The following is a 19,878-nucleotide window of genomic DNA, read 5'->3' as shown; positions in this document are numbered from 1 at the left end:
AAATAGCATTCCACTAAGAAAATGGTGGCCATGTGAATTTCTGAACTCAGATAAACACTGGTGCCACGTAATGTTGAGTTCTGGACTGCTGAGAAATACATATTAAAAAAATATGTTGTCTCTGAATTATTGTTTGGAGCTGGTAATGTAAAACTCTGCATCCTGGATATATGTACATCATAAATATACCTATAAATTCTGTATGTGCAGTTATTTCATGTTGCGTACAAAAAGATGATGGTGCAAAATTTTCAAGATATACTAGGCAAATTTTACAAAATTATCATCTCCATTAGTGGGATTATGCATAAAATTGGATCATTAAGTTGTATAATTATTAAGGAGAGACAAGTGAAGGAATTATCTTCATAAAATGCAACAGATGTAACACCATTAATGTTTATTTGGGTGCTAAAATAATTAATGCACGATGTCAGACAAAAATGTACACAGAGATGTGGAATGAGATCCTTCACCATGATTTACTTCCATTAATAGTATAGCTGAACGTTCTTTATCACTTCACTGTGTTCAAATCATATTTCAATATAAGAATTAGTGAAATGAGACATTCTTTCCCCTTACATTTACTAAATGAAGATATCCATTCCTCTAGAACAGTTTACTTGTGGGTCTTCCAATATCCTGCTGCTGGCAATGACAGCCATACAAAATTTATATTTAGCAGTAGGTTTGATGGCATTAATCAGTGAATTGTGAAGGTAGGCACATGGAATTTTCATGGAGATGGATAACAAACATACTTACAAATTCTGTATAACAAATTACTTCAGATGTCAGAAGCATCCTTTAACTAGTGGATGACAACTCAAAAAAGTGTAGATAGAACAAAACAGTAACACAGCTGACAAGTAACAAGTGAATGATGCCTAAAAAATGTATACAAGTGCAATAAGAACAGGGGCACAGCTGTTCTGCACTAACATGTTAAAGAAGCAGTGAATGAGTTAAAAAACAAATTTGGAAAGTTCACTTAATTGCATAGCTAACAGTAAAATAGGTGAATTTACCATAAGGTATGTATGTTATGTATCATATCAGCCTAGTACATAACTCATGTCTGCCCTATTCACAACTCAATGCATGTAATTATATATGAGGCAGACATCACACATAAATATAAGCTTTAAATACCATCTCAGTGGTGCATTTAAGAATTCCCTCTGTCATGAATTGAAAACCAGTTAATGATTAGGTTGAATGGTTTTAAAATAATGGACTACCAATTCTGTATCATGAGTTATGTCTCTTCTTTACATAATTTATAATGTTAGCACTAGTGCGAAGCCTTCTGAGATGAGCTAAACAGGCAAATAATACTCACCTCTCTGGCAGCTGAGTGGTTAATACCCACCTCTCTGGTGGCTGAGTGGTACAGTGTTAAACTGACATTGTGGTTGCTTGGCATACATGGTAATGTTACATTATCATCTTTGAAAAAATATATATGGTGCACCTGAGTCCCACGGAGAAGGTGAACCTCCTCTGTGTGAAGAAGAACAGAGGTTCATTACAATATTGTTTCTCTTTTCAATTGTAGGCTTCATAAATATGTCTAATACAAACAGATAAGAATTATTTGCGTAGCTAGTACCTATATACATTTTGAAAAACATACTGGGAATAATTCACTAAATAATTATTAGACATAAAATTTTTTTGAACAAAAGTTGTAGAGGAAAATGAAGTGTACATTCTCTGCCCTATATGCTTCTTTCTGCAAGTCTTGCAGTTTTTGTAGGTAATTAAAAAAATACATTTCTTCAAATCTAAAGGCAGTAAGAGAGCGAAGGGTAGCTCTTAAAACATATCTATCCCACAAAATTCACTGCTGACCTAGGAGTTCACTGTTGTATGTTGGCCGAAACACGAAGAAGAATGAGAAGCCATAAGATATTTCACTGTCATTTCATTTCCACTAATACGTATTATGAAGCAAATATACAGTTCACCTCACTTCAGACCATATTAGGTAATATATTTCGAAATATCTGAGACTTCACAATATAACCATCTGGAAGTTTGGCCATGGAATCATAAAGGCATATGAATCACTTTGAACAGTGTCAGTTACAATAATATCCAAGCTGCCTTGTGCTGTAGTTCATTTCCAGGTCAACTGATCAGATATATAGTTAAATAATTTATGCATGATTTGTAATGAAGAACAAAAATGCATATAGGCAATTTTTCTCAGATGAAAACTGAAAAAAAAAATTTATACTCTTCATATGAATAAGAAAATTTAACATTGTGATAAGATGTGGGATCAGCATATCAGTAAATATTCAGAAGAAAGAGGCCGAAACTATCACTGAAAAAAGATACAGATGGCCTAGAGAGGAGAAGAGTGCAGACATCAGACACAGACAAATACCCTAAAAGGCCATTGTGAATGGGGCAATGTTGAGCAGCTGAATGTGATACTTGGTCACTTATTCTGAAAAACTGAATTCAAAAAGAGTGCAGGTCTCACTCTAATATCAGTTGGTTAGAAGGAGATGCCATCTACAGTTTTTAGTCAAATGAGACAACACTGAAAGCCATCTAGTACATGTTGATTAGTGTGTTGTGAAATATAAACAATAATTCAGGAATGACACCTATAAACCTACACTGTTGAAGGATACCTGATTATTATTCATGGTTATTAACCTACTCTCCTTATTTTGAAAAAATGAAAGTAGATTTATGCAATCTCCATGTTGTTATTACATCTGTGAATCCCCCATCACCCCACCCCATTAACTTCTGAATGCCTGAACCAAACTTTAATGGCACCTGAGCCCATCTCCACATGGTATTTATATAACCTTCCAATCAGTCTGTGTGTCTGTGTGTCCTTCCTACTGTCCCTAGGTAAAGGCTGCGTGAAGTGTTTCCCCCTATCATTGCTAGGTAATAACTTGGTAAACATGTTCCCATGTCAAAAATAATTTGTTGGAGGCATCAGCTTCTGTTGGGTCCATGTGATACAAAAGGAAAGTAGGCAATTATACATCATGCGGCTAACCAACCAGCTAAAGGCCATCAGGAATTAAAGTACAGATGAGTAGAGTGGACTGAGGTGTACTTTATCTCTATCTAAAAATACTTTTTATCTGAGGGAATTGTCCAGTGTTCGATCTTATACTCCTGCAATATTTTTACCGCTCTTTCAAGTACAGATATCACTTGATTTGCAAAGATAGTTTGTTCCACGAAAACTGTTTTTAAGGCTGAAATTCACAAATCAAACTTAAAATTTCGTTATTTTACATGTAACAGTTGTTGAACTTATGAACATAAGTGGTTTATTTCAGCAAAAATTAAATTCATTGAGAGAAAAAAAGACAAAAATTAATATGCTTTGTTGTGGTGGAAATTCATAAATCGAGTGTTGATGTAACGAGGGATACCTGTATTGTAGCAGCCCATCACTGAACTAAACTTATCCTGTGTTGAATTTGAGGTTCTCAAAGCAGTGGTTATGAAGAGTACTATCTTCTGGGATATAAGCTGTATAGTCTGATGGATGTCAACTAATGTTTCAGAGGAACATATCGCTTCTGTCTTCTTGGTTGAATAAGCCGAGCAGGATACCAGCGTGAATGCAGGGTGACAACCACTGTTGATGTTGTGTTTGATTTTATCACACTGTGTTATTGGTAATTGAGGAGTGATTGGAAGAACAATTAAGTAACCTATTATTCAAGTAGGCTTGTTAGATATTTGGCTACTTACCAATATGCATATAGAAATACATAACTTCCTTTTGGTCCTGTGACTTAGCTTCACACTTGTAAGTTGCATCATCAGAAAAATAAACTGTACTGAAGTTGAATCCTTTCTTATAATCATATGACAAAATCCGCACTTCATCATCATTATGATCATCATCATAATAATCATCATCATCATCCTCACCATGCCGTTCATACTTACGATGTCTTCCCAGTTTCACCTACCAGAAAATATAAAATAGTATATCAGTAACTAGCTGTATGTCCATGTGCAAGACCAAAGAAGAACACTTGAATAACAAATTTCAATATAAACAATATTAGGTCATTGGCCATCTTGGGCAGTGCCCTACTGAAATTTTTATATAAACTTTCATCCATCTCATAATTTCATTCACTTGCATGGCCTGTCATTTGTTTAAGATTTGAGGTTTTCATAGTGGTGATTATCCAGATTATGGTATTCTGAGATATGACAACATGCAGTCTAGTAGATAGGTACCTATGTTTTGGAGGAACTTGCTTCCTTCTTCTTCAATCTGCTCTGAAGAGGGAGGCAATGGATGCCACTGAAACACTGGTACCTATCTACAAAACTGCATAGAGTGAAGTATAGACTTAGTTGCATGCTATAGCATGAGATATACTGTAATATTTTGTAAGCTGCGCTATAGTACATTTCCATGTGCAAGTTCTGAATTTTCAGATCTGGAGTAGATTTCTCTGCTCACAAATTGAAGCCTTCTCCTTGACTGAAGGCAGAACGTTGGGAATGTAAAGAATCCCTACCTGAGGTTCAGAGTCCATGTTCAAGTGTAGGTTGCCTCTGTCAATCACCATTCCCATGATTACCCTATCACTGGGGATAACTGAATCCACCCTATCAATTTCTCTATCAGAAATGTATCCTTGTCTAGGTGGGAAGAGACTAGAGAGATCAGCACAACAATATGTTGAGGAATAAAACAAAGAAAAAAACAGTACATTTCTAAATGACTCTTGAAAGCACTGACAGCATATGATGCCATCTTTTCAGAATGTGTTTAATTGTTAAGAGCATGGCCTTCTGAGTTCTAATGCCATGCAATTCAGAGAGCCTGACATTTTGGAGAAACATATTACCCCACTCTTCAGGACTGAAGAGTAAATTAAGCAATAAGAAAGCTCAATTTGCTACCTGCTTCTACTGGTTTCTTGCTTGGTTTATTTTTAAGCCCTGAGGATGACGGTGATATGTTCCTCTAGTCTAGAGGCTCTATGCAAATTACATGGTGTCTCAATCCAGAAGGTCACACTCTTCATAGTCATCACTGTGAGAACCTCAAATCCAACAAATCCAAATCAAATATTTAATTACATTCTCCTTCAGCTGCGGTATTAAAAACTTTACAATTTATAATCTAAGTGATTCTGTATTTCTAATATTATTTCTGATATCAATTAAACCAGCACTGTATGGACATCCTAAAATAAATTAAAAGAGACATTTTTGAAATTCTCACATGATGTGACAAAATGATTAGTCGAAGGGCTAATGTCTGAGAATGGTCATTCCTCCTACCAGTTGAAGAATTGTGAGAATTCCTTGACCCTGTTGCCTGCCACTCTTATCTCTACTAAGAGAATAGCATTTAAATGAAATAAAGAGGCTTTAAAACGTGTTCTTTCATGATACATTACTTTATCAGGAAAGTCACAGAACACACAGATGAACTGTAATTGCCTTCCAGTCACCATCAATGATTGCGAACATTGAACAGTTGACCAAAATAAGCTCTTTTAAATACCACCAAAAAATATTGATGATGTCTTCATGGTTTGGCTACGTAGACTCCTTTTGATGTCACACCAAATAATATATCTAAATCATTGAGCAAAGAGAAACACATAGATACATCTCATTTTGTTAAATCACACAAAACAGATGACTGGATAACTTTTCAGACCATAATGGAGGAAATACATAAATAATTTACCTGAATCCCAAAAAACAAGATTTCCTAAAAACATTAGTACATACAGTCAAACTCACAAGAAAAATGTAGTGGGGGAAATTTGTGCAGCTGCCATATGCCACCATCAACATATTTCCCACCAACATATAATATTCTGACGTATTTGCGCTATGCAGGACACCCCCTCCCCCACCAGCAGTGACATAACAGCTTCGGAGTGCTGTCACTGCTACGGTAACAGGCCAGTCAACACTCCGCCCTCCTCCCCCGTGGTGACATAACAGGGGATACCGCTGTTGACACAGGCAACAGGGAATGGTATAAAAAGCTGGCTGAGCAGTAGGGGAGAGAGTGTGTGATCAGGAGTGACGCAGTGTGGATCGTGAAGTCGCCGGAGTGAATGGATAATTAATTGTGATACTGCAGATGGCAGTACTTGTGAAATTGTAAATTGTGTAACTATAAGAGCGAGTGGAATAAATTCGCTTGATCCAAGACGGCGTGAAGTTATTTGTCGCATGACATACACCCAACAAGTGACAATATAATGTTATACTCCTTGGTTTGTCCTACCAAAGTTTTTATACTCCAGATAGCTCTGAAAATCTGTAAACAACAGTCATCTACTGAGTAACTTATTACATAAATTTTGTAATATATTAACCATTTAAAATGCATTTCCACACACACATGAATATGATATACACTATATTTACACATACACGTGGTGTACCTGTGCCAGGTTCACATTGAAATACCTTACTCTTCAGGGATTTGCAATTGACAATAACCATAGCAGCCACAGAGGATAGAAGGTAGAAAAGATAAAATTGCCCTTGTGCTAAATCATGCACATGCCATAAACATGTATAAGGACTGAAGTTACACATCTACACCTTAAATTTGGAATAGAAGGAGGTAAATAGTCAGTTTCATGATCTGCCCACTTCAGTCAAAAGAACTACAAGCATCCACGAGGCATGGTGTCTGTCAGAACTTGTCTAAATGCACTGACAAAGAGAATAATCTCTTCTCCTATTGGGAATAAAACTTTCGTAATTCAACACATGGCCTTGACATTATACTCACTGAGCTACACCAGGTCCTTGCAGTTGATTCCAATTTATGGCAGACACAGTACATAACATACTTTATATGAAATAATATTTGTATCTGAATTATAAGAATGTAGGATGATCAGTCAAATGTTAATTGTCCATATGTAGTGAATTAGTACTCACAACTTCAAAGTTAAAATGTTCCCTGTACAATGTAACATTGGCCTCAGATGTATGTGGTTTGCATGGCAACACAGCTTCACTGCCTTCCTTAACAATAATGGTCCTGCTATTAGGAGCAGCCAGCAGATGTCCTGTGTCTAAATAAACAAAAAGCAAGCAACAAAATGGAAATAACGAGTACTTTACAATATTGTCACGTGGAGTTTGGTTAATTATCACAAAACAAGAGGTTAATTAAAACATGTTTCAGTAAAGCTAGATCAATATTTGTGTCTTTGATACAATTTAAATTAATGAAGATCTTAAAGAGAAAGTCATATACCCTTGATGCCATTAGGAAAGCTCAAGAGAGTCAATTATTTGTATGCAAATACACAAATACTACACGAAAGGTGATTATTCTCTTAAAAGGAAGTTCAAACTGAATCCTGAAAATAAGCACTGAAGGAAGTAAGAACATAATCATATTTTGTGGCCAAAGTCTCAGAGAAAAACATAATATAACAAGAAAGCTACAATAATCTGTAAAGTAGACATCATGTATACATGCTATAATGATTTTTCTTACAAGAGAAAAAAGGTGTGATGTGATCAACTACGCACAATTTCCTACTGCATTCTTTGAAAATTCACATTTCTCTATGATAGTGATTTTCACTAATAACAGGTATGAACCAATTTCTTAGATAAATCTTAACCACCATGTACTGAACTCTAATGGTAGAGAGAGAGAGAGAGAGAGAGCAACATATTATCCTATTATATATAAAGTTAGTTAGGATAAAGAAATATATTACGTATACAATATCTTCTACTAATTGAAACTGTGAGTGAATAGATTCATCTATGGATGTGTATGACCACTCATCATACATCTAACCACACCCTGAATTTGGGAAAAATAAAATTTTGGATCAGGCTTAGGAAATCTATGAAATTACATTATCACGTTAATGTTACAATCACAGTATGCAAGCCTGACCATGCTTCTCAGCCAGCTATGTGGACATTTTAAGTTCAGTCACAAACTTCATTACAATCTCTGTCAACTTTCTGCACCAAGGGTTCAGATTTTCTATATTTCTGTGTGTTTAAAACTCATATAATTCAACAACCGAAATTAATAATGTATTAACTATATTGCTTTTGCAGTAGGACTGGAAGAAAACTGAGAAGACATTTTGTTTCTTGCCCAGTTTATGTTTAATAGGACAATAATGCTAAAAATATCTGTGACTGACAGAATAATAGGAAATATTATTGAAATATAATGTTGCCATGATGCTGGGAAACACAACTATTGTGAAAATTTTTGTGTGAGAATACACTGTACATACTTAAAAGTATCAATCTGATGACTAAGTGAATTTGTGATTTGGTTTGAGTTGTTATGTTGGCCTGTGAAGTGTGATAAGACATCAACTTGTAACCTGGTCCACAAATTCTTCAAAACAAAATGTCCCTTCAAGCAGCACAAGTATAGTAGTATGTTTGTTATTTGTTCACTTCCTTTATTTTGAAACAGAGAGAGTTCATGGTATCAATTTGACCTTTTCTTTCTTTGTTTGCATGCTAGGAATTGAAACACATGGAGACTTTTTGAATCCTAAAAATTGATTATTTGTCAAAAATACTGTCAGTGTCATTCATGGAGTTTAAATAAAACCATGGTATATTACTGCAAGCTCACTGGGAAATATCACAAGCAATATATGGCTAAGAACAAAGGAAAAACAGTAATATTACATTTTCACATTACTGCTATTGTAGTGAGCTGAGAATTTCTGTAAAATTTTGAACATATTTGACGTTGCCTATATGCTCATGTTGGAGCTATTTTTTTGTCTTGGTTTAAAAATAACTGGATCACTGAGTAGTATGATAGGTAGCCTGCATATTTTGGCTCTTCATTGTCAGTGGTTATTAAACAACCACCATGAGAAAATTTTGTGTGACAACTCTTAAGTTGGCTAAAGTCAATCCTGGTGGAAATTATGGACATAAATTCATTACTAAATAGTATAACTACCTCTTTATAACTTCTGCTAAACCCCTTGTGCTAATGAAATTATCTGAAGGATATTAGTAAAGGGCAAAATTTATACTGGTAGAAATTATGGACATATATTCATCATTTACTAGTATATCTGTCTCTTTATAATTCCTACTAACCTCCCTATACAGATGGAATTATCTGTAGGGCAGTAGTAAAGGGCATTCCCAAAGTAAAAAGATTATACATGAGTATTCAAAGCAATCTGAAAATCATAAATGACATCCTGCTACATGAATGAGTACAGCTCAGAAATATTTTTCTCTTATATTTTCCAAGCAGATGATGGATAGCTCTACTGAGCACAATGATATTCTCTCTCAACTAAAGAAATACTAATGTCTGCAGTGGAATAGCTGAACATTTTGCAAGCAGATACAGCAAGAAGCTCTGGGAAGAACCTATGGTATTTAATTTCTTTTGGATTCTTTAGCCTGTATGCCGAGACAAGAAAGAACTATTAATTAATATTTTTAATATTTGCCAATTCATTTTTATGCATGGATTGCATTTATACAGATTATGATTATATTACATTTTCTGATACATCCTAAATTTTTACACTAACGCCATATTTGCTGTTGTCAGCATTAAGAAAATTATCCACAACAAATATGTACGTATGTTTGTGGGCTATCTTCATAAAATATTTAAACTGAAATTCCACTAATCCATTACTTATAACCATCAAACCGAATGATATGTTCAGACATCATGTGGCTGCTAGGTAGTTTCATGTTCTACAAACAGTCTACATCAAAATTACAGATGCGTGCTCTTCAAAGATCAATTACTACATATATTTTCAGTAAAAGTGCAAGTGCCCAACATTAAGTGGTGCTAATCTTGATGCTGCCTCACAAGTTGACATGGTTACCTTGTTGCTACTACTACTAACAGCAGGAAGCTGAAGGCAGTATGTTTCTTAGAGACCCTACTATCCTTGTACAAGACTACATAAACACAGAAAACCACAATATCAATCTTCATAGAAGTAAAAACTTCAAATCTACAGCAGTCAGCGTCTGCATTTATGTAACAAATTTTCCCTCTAAAGGATATAACGATGATGATGATGATGATGATGATGATAACAACAACAACAACAACAACAACAACAACAACAACAACAATAATCGCCAACCTATAAGCAGCAGATTACTTTTTCGGAATATAAATTTTTTTTATTAATGCCTGTCAAACACAAAAATTAACCAAATAATTCAGTCAGACTTTATTGTGTACAACTGACTTTTATTGATCTAGAATACGGTGTCACTGCATGTTTTGGCTCATAGAGCCAACAGGATGCATTTATTAAAAATTACTTTTTGAGAAGCTAACAGACACTAAGATACTTAGAAGTTGGCTGCCTTTTATGATATCCAATGTCCACAGAACCGCATCACAGGTCCCCATCCTGAGACAGACGTATCCACCCCACACCCTTTCACCCAATTTATTTAATATTAATTTTATTTTTATCCTGTAATCTACACCTAGGACACATAAGATGTGTCTTTACTCCAGATTTTCCAGCTAAACTGGTGTCTACTATTTTCCATGTGTGCCACATGCTCCACTAATAAACCTCCTTGTTTTAATCATTTTCATAAGATTTGGTGAAGAGATCAAATTATGAACCTCCTCATTCTGTGACTATCTTCAGCCTCCTGTCACTTACTCTGTTAGGTCAGAATATTCTTCTCATCATGTTGTTTTAAAGTTCTCTGAGTCTATGCTCTTCCCTCACAGTTAGAGACCATGTTTAACATCCATAAAAAACTATAGGAAAGTTTACCGTTTTTTATATTTCCACTTTTACTTTTTTAGACAGCAGATAAAAGCAGAAAAATCTGAATTCAATGGTAGCAAGTATCCTCTGAATTAGTCTAAAACAACAAGACTGGAAAGGGTGTACTCCATAATGTAGTACAGAAAATTGCCAATGGCATTCTTTGAAGTTTACTAAGCATACTGTAACCGTCCAAACCTTTTAATACTCTTTAATGGACGAATGTTCCTTTTCAGCCATTTCAATAGAGTGACTGATTTATTAGGGAGACCCATCCATCAAGAAGTTGACACGCATTTCGCATTTAGACAGGAACAACTTATTTTGTTACCTGGACCTTGGGTGACCGCTAGAGGGTCGAGGCAATTATGAAAGGACATGTCTGTAGTTGCAGAACATGTAAATGTTGTTTTGCTAATGGGGTAGCTGTTATTAAAGTGTCTTCGAAAGGGTGTAGTTAGACCCTAAACTAAGAAATAACTGCTTTCACATGTAGGGTTTCGGGATTCAATATCTTTGGATCTCTTTATTCTAAAAGTTAGTAATGTAATTGTCTTGTACTGATGGTATGATGAATTGGCAGTTAAAATCAGCCATTAGAGACTATTCTTGTCTGGGAGAAAGGCCGTCGGTTCAAATCCTATACGGTAAGAAGTGACGCTCCCGGAGATAGAAGCAGGAGACTTGGTGTTCAGAATTCATCAGAGACAGACGTATCCGACTTGGCACTTAGAATTCACCAGAGGCAGACGTCATTTACCTGCTCTCTCCAAGTTTATCTAAATTTAACAGTATTTGTTTGGCTCGATTAATCTTTGGCACATTACTCCGCACTTGCCGATAAAGTTATAGTTTGATTCTGAAATAAACAATATTGTGATTAAGCAGAAAATAGAGTATTTATTTGTATCAGTGGACTAGTTTTAAATGTGCAGTCTCCGCGTTGCCCCAGTTATTACCGTGGCACAACCCTGAGAAGAGTCAAAAGTGTTCTACCGAAGCGGGCAAACAAATAAATAAATAAATAAATAAATATAAAGATAGATAGGGGACCGTCACGAGAAGTGGTGAACAGCGGTTGTAAGAAGTGACGCCCGTGTACGGTTGTAATACTTAAAAATATGAACAATGTAATGCAAGTCAGTGGAACTCCCCAACACTGAACCTCAACAAAACACACAGAAGAGCTCACAGGATAAAAATTTCCATTTACAGCCATAGGTAAACTAGGTTTCATTAACAATCAATATGGATAATAATAAGAATCGCACAAATTTTACACTGAATTTCAACAGAATCTGTGAAATGATTTGCAGAATACACTGAAAAGACTACATAAATAAGTGGTCTAGGCTAGTAAAACTTGCTATACTTCTTACTTAGAGAAAGTATAATAATAAATTAAATAACATTAATAGAGTCAAGAACATGACTGAAGAATCGTGGTTCCAAGATGATTATTTATCATAATACTTTCTTACAACAAGACTGAAAAAATAAAGTGGAAGGCATAGTCCATACTAACTTCAAAAGAACAAAATCAGTAAATTAATTATAAGACATTATAAGGCAATTAGGGTGTGCAGTACTCATATTCAAAGCAAGAATAAAGGTGGGGGACATTCTGACATGTACGCCTACAGTTTGTGAAGTACTTACTGACATCCAAAGTGAATTTTATTAACTCTGAATCTCCCAATCCCATTTCCATTTCACTGTAAGGGAGCATTGAGTTGTAAGACTGCCTCCTGTTTGTTCCTTTACACCTGAAGAAATTGGTGTCCTCTTCAGTGACAGGGTCCAAAATGAACCCCAATTTGGGGTCATATGTCACAGTCTGATTACGATGTGGTTGTTTTCCTAGGTAAACCTGATCAGAAAAGTAACAAAAAATAACCAGAAAGAATATCACATTCCTACAAATTTCAATCCCTTCATTCCATCCATGCAACTACTACACTAATTTTCAATGAATTAATATTTGTAACAAGCTTTTTATTACATTCAGATTAACCTCACTGTAATAAAAAGCCTGTTTTATTTATTTATTTTCCACAGCCACAACTTCAGTGACACAAAAGGGAAACCATTTCTGGACATCAATAAAACCAGAACCAACAAATAGCATTTCTTCCCTGCCTGAATGAACTGTTAGGATGGCACTACCCTAATTCTGCCATAACCTTGATAGACATGTTGAGACACTGAATTCATTGATGCATCACAACTCCTAGCACACCATGAAAATGGTGTCCAATGGCACATATCACAAATTCTGCCACCTGTAACTATTTCAGATTCTTGTAACAAAAATCGTACTTTTTAAAACTGATGCAAAATCTGGTTCAGGCAACAAGGATGTTTTCTTGTAGTAGGAAGATAAACAAGCACAAGAGCAGGATGGCCAGGGGCATGTAGCAACTAACTGCAGCATGATCCTACACAAGACCGAGACTGCCTCATACAAAGGGCGTTTCTGGGTATTGTGAAGAGGTTGGGTCATCTCCAAAAATAATTCTACGGACAAGTATTTGACCTGTGCATTGATCACTGTGTGCTGATCTTACTCCTTAATTTCAAGAATACAGAAAAACAGATGGCCCACTAGTTCCTAAATCTTTAAGGTTACAAGCTTATATCAAAACATTGACAAGGTGACAAGCACACCAGCGCTCCTTAAAAGACACTGCATAGAAGCATGCACTCACTGTGGAGAAATCGAACACCAGCCGGGCAGCGTGAAGGTACAAGTTATCTTGGCTGACGCCGTGAATGACTGGGGCCCTGTAGTCCTGAGGAGGGAGCAGCTGGATATTATGATGAGGTGAGGCAAATTGTGAAAGAAATGAAAGCTGGACAGTGTACCGAAAAAAAAAAGGATATCTGTGACCGCAATTCTCCCCAGATTAACTAGTGGACTAAGTAGAACTCACTAGTAGTGAAACAGCATGTTGGAGAACCACTGAGAATCAGCCGATGGACGGTCGAAGACAGCCCAGACACACAGAGAAATTTGAAGGAATTATTGGGAGAGCTCCATGGAGGATATTCAGGAGGGCATCTGTTCATCAACAAAACCTTGAACAAAGTCAGAAAGCAGTAGTGACGGCATAGAGGAAGAACGTAGAGAGATGGTGTCAACTATGTGACACCTGCTCAGCAGATGGAGGCCCCCAAATTGGAGTACAATCCCGATGCACCAATAGGATGTTGGAGCACCATGTAAGAGGATCTCCATTGGCATTGCACAACCCCTTCCAGACAGCAGGAAGGGGAATCAATAACTGCTCACTGCCATGTGCTTCAAATATGTTTCAAGATTACAGCTTTCTTGGTTGTGATAGTTTGTAGTGTGGTAGATGGGTACCAAAGTTTAGGAGGATCTTGTTGACTCCATTTTTAGGTTACCACAGAAATGTATGCCCATCAAACATTGGTATCATTTACCAATCTACATGGCATCACCCACCAGAAATCCATAATCATGATACTCACTACCACGGTAACTTGAAATATCATGTCTGATTAGTCGCTTATCTCTGGCAACAGAATCTTCACTGATCATCCCCAATAATTTTATTTGCATATGTAATTAGCGCTTTAAAATGCTGGGAACGGTTTTATATGAAGTTAAGAAGAATGAAATCTGAGCAGTTTCTGTAAATAGTGTCATCTGTTAGTGACTGGACATGGGTTGGGTTAATAAAAGGATTTATTGAACGCTTATGACTCGTAACTACAAATTATTATTACAGCCACACTAATTTACACACTACATAAATTACTAAAACTACGGCACAAAAAGTTCTGTTTGTTATTCTGTCACTATTAGTCGTTGCTACAAAGCTGCTTCTAACAATGGCAATTCCTCACCGCAAAACACAAACTGCCGCTGCTTGCTACTGTCCTCCTGATGGTCCAAAATGGAGTTTAGCCAGTACGTCTTTCACTTTCCTCACAGGGAGGACTATGTGAGGTATGTTACATTCTCCTTCGGCAGACTCCCAGTGGCAGTCGACCATCCGTTACTGCAAGGGACTTCAATTGGGCCGAATAGCCCTTGTATGTTGGGCTGCGGTCAGCAATGACTGTCCATTTTGGATGGTGTCCAGTGTCTACTTCTTCTAGAATCGGTCTTATGTATGGGTCGTTTAGCTGATTCCTCATTATGGAGGTCTGGTCCCAGCAATCTGCGGCTGTGACCGCAATAGCTCGCATTTGCTTGACATCTGCCAGTGATTCGACTTCTTGGCAGTGAGTGCACTCTTTGCACCATGGTCTTTGGGAAGAGCATTGGCATAGTTTTGCTTCCGACCCTGGTGGTGCTTGGAAGTGAACTTGCATTCTTGAAGTCCCTGGATCCAGCAGACTCTTTGCTACTCTAGTTTCTTCAAACTTGTGAGTCATGTCAATGTGGAGTGGTCAGTGCACCAGTGGAATTCTTGACCATATAGGTACTTATTAAAGTGTTCCACTGTCCTCAAGATGGCCAGCAGTTCCCTATGGGCAACGCAGTAAATTTCTTTCTGCACGGCTCATTGTCATACTTCAGTAGGCTATTACCCGCTCCTGGTCATCCTGTACCTGCAACAGTACTCTTCCATTTCCAACGTTACTCACGTCTGTGTCTACTATGAGGTTCCCTCATTTTTCAGCATACCAAAGAATGGGAGCAGTACATAGGGTCTCTTTCAGAGACTGGAAAGCGACATATATTTTGGGGACTACTGAAAAGCCTGTTTCCCTTCTGAGACTCTGGTCAGTGGTTTCAAAATGTCAGCAAAGCCAGAGATGAACTGCCTCTTGTGGGTACATAGGTCCAGGAAGATATTTAGTTACTACTTGTCCATCAATGTGTGTACTGTCATGGCCATGATTTTCCAACACATTAAGTGCGTAATGAGGAGGCATGAGTGACGAAACCGTCGCCTTCTCCTTCGTTTCTTCTATTCGCTTCTCCGGTCTCAGTTGATTTTCTTTTTTGGAGTGTTTTTGGGGATATCCGTGTTTGCATTTCATCCTAAGACCGATGCACCACAGTGAAGGCAGACATCTCGTTCTGTCTTGCTGTACTTGGTCCTCAGGGAATACATATACAGAGGGTTAGGATGCCCAGGGGACCACATTCTCCAAGGACCAATATTGTATATATGCGCTGTTGCTGCATACCGTCCGTGTTTGTTGTCTCTTCTTGCTGGTACCCTCTCGTTTTCCGACCGTGTCATCCTGTACCCAACGTCAGTCATCTTCTACTTCATTGTATTTGTAGAGGTAGTGCTTTCGAAAGTGGCACGTGCTCCCATAGCACCAGCATATACGCTGGCAGTAGTTTCTTCTTTTGGTTGGGCGTAGTGGCATTCTATTCCGGAATCTCACCAGACACATGTCTGCTAGCTCTGAGGTCTGTCTGAGGGTTTTGTTTGATGTTTTCAGTTTCCCCTGAAGTAGGTTGCATTTCCTGTCACTGTCTCTTATCCCGTCGATGAAAGACTTGCATGCTGCCCTATGAACGTGGTCCTTCTGTAATGCAAAAGGGTTTGTTTTCAGCTGAGAGTGGTACTCTGTGGCTGGTCCCCAAATCGGTCCTCAAGTACCTCGAGGGCCTCCTCGTACCTCATCCTTTTAGGGACTCTGTGTAGAATATCAAAAAGCTGGCCCTGCAAGCCTATAAGAAGGTTTGTATCTTTCACACATGGTACCCATTTATACTGCTCCGCCATGGCCTCTATTTTTTATAGACCGTCTTCTTTGGGCTGGCTTTCAACATCTCTGGAATTCCTCTCATTTCAACCAGCAAGCATTCTAGCATTTGCTCTGTTTTTTGTAACAAGGCGATATAACTATTCAATGCAGTCTTCAATCCAATAATTAAATCAATCTAATCCCACTTCTGAAACAGGCTGTCACTGGTTCATGACTATGCACTGGGTTTGCACTGATAACTGGATCTGTTGAACGCATAAAACTCGTACCTAAAATGATTATAACCGCCTGACTAATTTATACACCCTATAATTGGTATAACTACGGTGCACACTTTATCTTCTGCTTGTTATTCTGTTGCAACTAGTTTCTGCTAGATAGCAGTTGCTAACAATGGAGATACATTACGGCCAACCATGTACTGTCACTGCTTGATTGCAACTCATGAACTGACGCTGTTGCCAGCCTTCGCCAGCATATTCAATATTCGGTTTTGGGTCCCGTCGGGACACATGAACCTATGCTCTTAAATGGTGCCTCCTCTTCAACAAGAGGAGGTGTATGAGTACTACTGGTTAATCCCATTCTAATGGAATTGACTCAGGCACACACGCAAACACACAAGCTCACAGAATCCGTCTGAGTGACTGGTTGGTTGAGTAAATTTCTACGAGACTCACGACCATATTCTATTGTCTCATGACTCTGTTATGCAACCCCCTGAATAACTGTCTCGTTGACTGACCAACTGACTGACTGTTAGTTGCTCCTGATCCTCACCAGAATAGCGATTCTTAGTTCCAAGATCCATGGGGATCATTACCATATTTTACTCTCTGGCAGCTCTGGGAGCCTTTAGAGCTACTCTGTTGCTGCTGGCCTTCGACAGCACAGTCATTCATGGCTTCAGTCTCTTCAAGATACATGACCAACATTTTTATTCTCTCCTAGACATGCACATGTTTGGAAATGTGGCCTCCTCTTCGATTAAGGAGGGGTAAGTCTTAGTGTCTAGGCATTATGTTTCCTTCACAATAGTTTCAGCATGAGCATATCTGCACTATCACACCATCCAAGTCACCGCACTATACTAAGTAATATTATACAAGGCATACAGAGGTTTGCTGTTAATGCAGGCTTGTGCAGCAGGTTATGCCTTAATTTATGTTCTGCTGCTGGTTCTTGTTGTATCGCCTCAGTGCGGACCGCACATAAGGAGGGGTAAGTCTTAGTGTGTAGGCATTATGTTTCCTTCACAATAGTTTCAGCATGAGCATATCTGCACTATCACACCATCCAAGTCACCGCACTATACTAAGTAATATTATACAAGGCATACAGAGGTTTGCTGTTAATGCAGGCTTGTGCAGCAGGTTATGCCTTAATTTATGTTCTGCTGCTGGTTCTTGTTGTATCGCCTCAGTGCGGACCGCACATAAAACACTGGTTGTGTGTTGGTTCCTTTCTGTGGAAATCTGTACACCGTGCCCTTGCCTAACAATACCAAAACACTGTATCTATCATTGCATGAGCATCTGTTTGCTGCAGAAACGTGTTTACCATGTCCCTGCCTTGTAACGGCCACCTCTTCTAGTTCTCTATTCTGGTTTCCAACTGTCATGTCACAGTAGGTTCAAGAACAGAGTTCCTCTACTGCTATAGCAACTCTTCCTTACACAGTATACTGTATAAGCTAGTGTATCCCTGAACGTAAAGTTTTACTTCCTGTTTCAAACATTATGCTGAACTCTGAACAGTACGTGGGTATATAAAAACAAAAAAGACAAACTCCGTGGTTTTAGTCCACAAGCGAACTATACCGACCGAATGACCGCCACTTGTCGGCTACAGATCCATAAGTCAGGGTTCGATTCCCGGCGCTACCAAATCTTTTGAGAAGCAGTGGGTCTAGAGTGGGGTCCACTCAGCCTCGTGAGGACAATTGAGGAGCTACTTGAATGGAAAAGTATCGGCTCCAGTCTAGAAAACTGAAATTAACAGCCGTGTGAATTCATTGCGCTGACCATGCAACACCCTCTATCTGCTAAAGTTGGCACATGGGTATATATGCCTTCCTAAATTTCCAGCAGAAATATCAGTCTCACTAAAAATAGGATCAGGTACCACTGGCCCTATTATGCATCTTAGTCTGTTGAATTTTATTACATTTTACATTATTACATTTTTACATTCTGTGGTACTTTTCCACCTACTGAGAATGCTGTATGAATCTGTATGCAGATAACCATTCTCATCCTTTAACATACTGATCACTAGTATCCTTGTGTTAAGCTCATCAACTTTGTCTTTCAGACATTCCTTCATTTTGTTCCTTACATCACTAACAGTTCCATAAAATGCATTATTTTATATCATCTTTATTTATTTGGTTCAGTTTGTTCAACCAATGCAACCTACAAAACCAAAAAACGCAATTCAATATTTGTATTTCACCACTGCTCTCTTTGGCTCAAAATGTGTTCACTTCTGAAAATACAATATTGTAGCACTTACCCTTTTCATTGACCAGTAATATACGCCCGTGAATAGTGTTATATTGACGCTACTACTAGTTGATAAGCATGGTAACACTGCTTTTTCATCCTTATGAGCAACAATATTAGTTTCCTTGGGAGAAAGCAGAAGACTAGTGTCTGGAAAGAAAATAAGGTTTAAACGTGGTGCTACAAAATGTACACTTCAGAGCGAAATTTGCAAAAGGAATTATAAATAAATTAATAAAGGCTAGGATTAATACATTCCTTATAATAAAGAAACATTACTCTCTCTTAGAACTACACACTCATAGGTAGAAAATAAAAACTATATGGGTGTACTGAATGAAAAAGCAGTCAGTATTAATCTTCTATCTGTATTGTTATTTGCAGTGCCAGAGATGTTATACAGCATAAAATTTACATGGTTTTGTTAAGGAAGAAAGAGTATATTTTATTCCTTTGCACTTATTGCACCAGAATCCTTGTATATCATGCACAAGAAACCAGATAGAATGAAAGAAAACGCAACATTCTGGTGGCTAAAAAGTGGAATGCTAATATTAATATACTAAGTTCTGGGTTACCCAGTCTTTAATTAATAAATAAACAAATGTCTATGAAAGCACTGCCATCCAAATATCAGTGCAGAAATGCAGATGATGACATCATTGCTGCTGCTGATGCTGCTACTACTACTCCTGCTGCTGCTGATAGTAATAGTAATGATAATTAAATTCAGTTCTCTATTATTTATGTGCTGAGCCAACAGCCACAAGGCCAATTACAGACAAATCACAATAACAATAATCATCATCATCATCATCAGTAATCTGTCAAGACGACAGGTCCACAGTCTCTTCCAAAACAATTCCTCCACTTAATGCGATCTA

General features: G+C 37.6%; 1 protein-coding gene across 2 annotated transcripts in view; it reads right to left on the bottom strand.

Moving 5' to 3' along the window:
* LOC111871665 (obscurin) overlaps positions 1 to 19,878 on the bottom strand; it is an 82,174-nt gene that overhangs the window by 57,075 nt on the left and 5,221 nt on the right. For both annotated transcript variants that reach the window (XM_033754343.1, XM_023864918.2), the window contains exons 2-6: positions 19,005 to 19,144; positions 12,447 to 12,657; positions 6,940 to 7,076; positions 3,745 to 3,964; positions 1,346 to 1,506 (exon numbers count right to left, since the gene is read on the bottom strand). In XM_033754343.1, coding sequence (XP_033610234.1) covers positions 1,346 to 1,506; positions 3,745 to 3,964; positions 6,940 to 7,076; positions 12,447 to 12,657; positions 19,005 to 19,144 — 869 coding nt within the window. The remainder of the gene's footprint in view (positions 1 to 1,345; positions 1,507 to 3,744; positions 3,965 to 6,939; positions 7,077 to 12,446; positions 12,658 to 19,004; positions 19,145 to 19,878) is intronic.

The sequence above is a fragment of the Cryptotermes secundus genome, unplaced genomic scaffold, assembly GCF_002891405.2.
Source record: "Cryptotermes secundus unplaced genomic scaffold, Csec_1.0 scaffold233, whole genome shotgun sequence".
Lineage (NCBI taxonomy): Eukaryota > Metazoa > Arthropoda > Insecta > Blattodea > Kalotermitidae > Cryptotermes > Cryptotermes secundus.
This window is presented reverse-complemented; position numbering and strand designations above follow the sequence as displayed.